Raw genomic sequence first — 4,723 nt, 5'->3', positions numbered from 1 at the left:
TTCTTCTGAGGTCTTTGGCTTTGTTGTGCTAAGGAGAAAATGAAGGATTACAAACTCTCACAATAATTAGTTAAGTTTACCGATCGTCGTTTCTTCAAGAACAACGTCTTTCAACGATGCAAACGAAAGTCTCTTGCCTTCTCTCCTCTTGTGGAGTCCTGTTACAATACTCGAATGCCATTAAATTAAAAAACGGATAGAAAAATTTACAAGTCGTTCATTCTTTTAGAAAAGTTTTGTTATTTTCTATTGTCAAGAATATATATAAACAAGACAGATCATTCTCTTCAACATTTCTAAAGAACTCTTACTTTTTGCTAGTCGCTAACTTTTCTCGACAAATCTTTTATTTTTTCTTTTCTCTTTTTTTAGTCTCATCAACCTTAACATTCTCACTGTACATACACATCAAAAATTAATACCCTAAAAAAACTTTTCATTATAGACTTATAGACGCCGGTTTTCACTATTAATTTATCCATTACAATGAAAATATCGCATCTTTTAATACTTTATCCCATATTAAATATAGCATTAGCGGCATTATCAGCCACCAAAAACAATAATGAAATTACGTCTACATCCTCAAACAGTACGACAACCATAGATAGTGCTGAGCCCAGCACTTATATGCCCTCGTCTTATGTCTTCTCTGGCTGGTCCAGTAGTGCTACATCAACCTACTCCACAGGGACAAAGACTAACACCGATTATAACGGTGATGAAGTTCTAACTAACATCTTCTATGTTTACACGCCATACTTCCTATACTCCACCACTGTTACCTACACGGGTGATGTCACCGAGACCTCAACCGCCAACTGGTGGACAAACTACTATGTCAATGATGGCATGACGACCGCTATCATCACCTACATGATCTATGTTCCATCACACACTGCCACTACCATGTCGAGCAGCTCTTCTACAACAAGCATTACTAAGCCAAGTACTTACATGCCTTCATCTTTTGTTTACACTGGCTGGTCCAGTAGTGCTACATCAACCTACTCCACAGGGACAAAGACTAACACCGATTATAACGGTGATGAAGTTCTAACTAACATCTTCTATGTTTACACGCCATACTTCCTATACTCCACCACTGTTACCTACACGGGTGATGTCACCGAGACCTCAACCGCCAACTGGTGGACAAACTACTATGTCAATGATGGCATGACGACCGCTATCATCACCTACATGATCTATGTTCCATCACACACTGCCACTGCCATGTCAATTAGTTCCTCCCTCCAACATTCTTCATACATTTTTCGAAGTAATAGAGATATTTCTATTCCTACAATCATAACAGGAAAACTGAGAACGACAGCCGCTATATCTTTACAAAGCGGCGAGGAAACATCACATCATTCATCCAACCAGTTTAACTCTAGTATTGGTGCCGAGGAATCAACAGAAAGTCTTACAGATATTTCATCTTCATATATTATCGAAAGCCTATCAGAAAATACCTTCGTGCCTTCATTAGGCTCTGGCGAGACAGTTAGTTCAGCATCTTCATTATCAGTAACTAGAACATTTTCAATAAAGGAGAGTGTAGTATCATCACAATATACTGAAATTAGCGTTGGTTCTAATTATATTCCATCTTCCTTGGTTGCATCTAGTGATCGCTCTGACTGTGTGTCATTTATAAGTTCCACTTCCATTTTCCGCGGTGGTGAAGTGGCTGCAAAATCCAGAACTAGAACTAAACCAACCTCGGGAAAATCTGAGCAATCCTCCTCCGGTTACGATGAGCAATCCTCCTCCGGTTACGGTGAGCAATCCTCCTCCGGTTACGATGAGCAATCCTCCTCCGGTTACGGTGAACAACCATCGGAAGCCAGCGCCGCCCACTCCTCTGAGGATGCTAATGGGTCATCATTGGAAGCTGCTACCGAGACTTCCTCAACTTATGGTGAGCAATCCTCCTCCGGTTACGGTGAGCAACCATCATCTGGAGACGTTAGTGTATATATATCAAGCAGCGTTTCAGAGAGCGCATCTGATGTTACTGGCAGTATCAATTTAGAGTCAGATCCTGGGGAGTCTTTGGAATATTCTGTTATTAGCGTTGAATCTAGTTATACTCCATCTTCCTTGGTTGCATCTAGTGATCGCTCTGACTGTGTGTCATTTATAAGTTCCACTTCCATTTTCCGCGGTGGTGAAGTGGCTGCAAAATCCAGAACTAGAACTAAACCAACCTCGGGAAAATCTGAGCAATCCTCCTCCGGTTACGATGAGCAATCCTCCTCCGGTTACGATGAGCAATCCTCCTCCGGTTACGGTGAACAACCATCGGAAGCCAGCGCCGCCCACTCCTCTGAGGATGCTAATGGGTCATCATTGGAAGCTGCTACCGAGACTTCCTCAACTTATGGTGAGCAATCCTCCTCCGGTTACGGTGAGCAATCCTCCTCCGGTTACGATGAGCAATCCTCCTCCGGTTACGATGAGCAATCCTCCTCCGGTTACGGTGAACAACCATCGGAAGCCAGCGCCGCCCACTCCTCTGAGGATGCTAATGGGTCATCATTGGAAGCTGCTACCGAGACTTCCTCAACTTATGGTGAGCAATCCTCCTCCGGTTACGGTGAGCAACCATCATCTGGAGACGTTAGTGTATATATATCAAGCAGCGTTTCAGAGAGCGCATCTGATGTTACTGGCAGTATCAATTTAGAGTCAGATCCTGGGGAGTCTTTGGAATATTCTGTTATTAGCGTTGAATCTAGTTATACTCCATCTTCCTTGGTTGCATCTAGTGATCGCTCTGACTGTGTGTCATTTATAAGTTCCACTTCCATTTTCCGCGGTGGTGAAGTGGCTGCAAAATCCAGAACTAGAACTAAACCAACCTCGGGAAAATCTGAACAATCTGTCACCGCGACAGAAGCTATGCCTACTGCTGAATTAAGAACTTCGGGAGCTTCCAACTGCAAGGCTTTTTCAAAAGAAATTTTCCATTGTATGGGTAGCGCTAGAGTGGATGCAATATCAAGAACAAGATCTACATCGTCTTTCAAATATTCAGAGGAGTCGGCAACAGGAGTAGGCTCTGAACTATTCACTTCTATAGCTAGTGAAAACACTGCTACATTAATTAATTTTACCACTACTATCGTCAATGCAAGGCTAACTGTCATTAGTGATGTTTTCGAGTCTTCAGAGAGCAGTATTTCCGTTTTAGAACGTGAAAAATCTACTATTCCAAGCACTGATTCTTCTTTTACAACTATTAATTCAACACATAGTGTTGAGAATAATTATACGACATATTTTGCAACACATAAAAATGTGCATTTCAGTGACGTTCCTTATTCAACAGAGATAACAACTACTTCAAATGGCTCGTCCGCTAGTGAGTTTATTTCTTACTTTTTAACTGTCTACTCCTATGACATGCCAACAGCTGCTTCCAGCACAGCTGCTTCCAGCACAGTTGCTTCCAGCACAGTTGCTTCCAGCACAGTTGCTTCCAGCACAGCTGCTTCCAGCACAGTTGCTTCCAGCACAGTTGCTTCCAGCACAGTTGCTTCCAGCACAGTTGCTTCCAGCACAACTGATGAGTCCTCTTCTGCTGAAGTTGTTCCTTATTATTTGACTACTGATTCCAATGGCAAAGACCCAGTTACTTCCACAACTTACCCAGCTGTTTCCAACGTAGATGTAAACACAAATACCATCATTACTTCAAGATACATTGATATATCTTTGTATACAACTGCATTGTCAAGTAGGACTTTATCTACTTTGCCATACACCAATGGTAATTCAATTTCATCAGAAAATTTGACTACATCAGATGCTTCTGTTTCATACGAAGCCGCAGGTTCTAATATTATGGTACACAGGTCATCAATGATTAGCTTTATTGGTTTTATTTTTATGATTGTTATTGCTTAGTTTTATTCCCATGTTGTCTGAGTGACATAACAGTATACAACCTCATTTCAAATTCATCATTTATAGAAAATTTACCTATATTAACGCATCAATTAATTAATAAATCGATACCTGATTAGGTATATCGTTTTACATTTCATTTTCATAGCATCTATTTTTATTATGTGTATATAGAATAATAAAATTTATTACTTATATTTAGCTATCGTCGTATTTATTTCAACAATTCCTATTAGAAGATATAGAAAATTGCTGTTTTAGTACTTTTTTGTATACGTTGTATTTGTACTAGGAGCTGCCTACAAGATGTAACTTTTTAATTTTACTGTCGGCCTCTTAGCAGACATCTAATTTGAAAAGTACTGTGGAATTTTGATGCAAGGTGTTATGTAACTTATATTTTGTTGGATATAAAAATTGATGAGAATATTTGTATCTTTCCTAATTTGATTTTGTGTTTGGCCACGTAGTATAACACATATGTGATGATTTGTTATTCGTATAACTGGACGAGGTAAACGTCACAATCCAAATTGGAACAGAAAATCACTTGGTATAATTGACATGTCTTTCGAAGATGAAACAGAAACATGACCGTGACAAAAATCAAAGGTATAAATACCAAGGGTTTTCCAACCATGAAAATAATTCAAACTGTCTTAATTAACTGGTATAATTAATACAGTTTTGTTCAATATTAGATTTTATTTGATTATTCATTGTTAAGAGTCAGTATTATGTTATAATTCTCCGTCGGGATCTATATAAACTAAATAATATATAAAAGATACTAATTATACAAGTT

The 4,723-nt window shown here is 39.3% G+C and overlaps 1 protein-coding gene across 1 annotated transcript; it reads left to right on the top strand.

Annotated features, from left to right (window-relative positions):
• Positions 1-486: 486 nt before the first annotated feature.
• On the top strand, positions 487-3,918 carry TPHA0P00100 (uncharacterized protein; the record flags this gene model as incomplete). The annotated part of the gene is made up of 1 exon (XM_003688554.1): positions 487-3,918. The coding sequence occupies one exon, from the start codon at positions 487-489 to the stop codon at positions 3,916-3,918; it is 3,432 nt and encodes a 1,143-aa protein (XP_003688602.1).
• Positions 3,919-4,723: the final 805 nt, after the last annotated feature.

Source organism: Tetrapisispora phaffii, chromosome 16 (assembly GCF_000236905.1).
Source record: "Tetrapisispora phaffii CBS 4417 chromosome 16, complete genome".
NCBI classification, from domain to species: Eukaryota; Fungi; Ascomycota; class Saccharomycetes; order Saccharomycetales; family Saccharomycetaceae; genus Tetrapisispora; species Tetrapisispora phaffii.
This window is presented reverse-complemented; position numbering and strand designations above follow the sequence as displayed.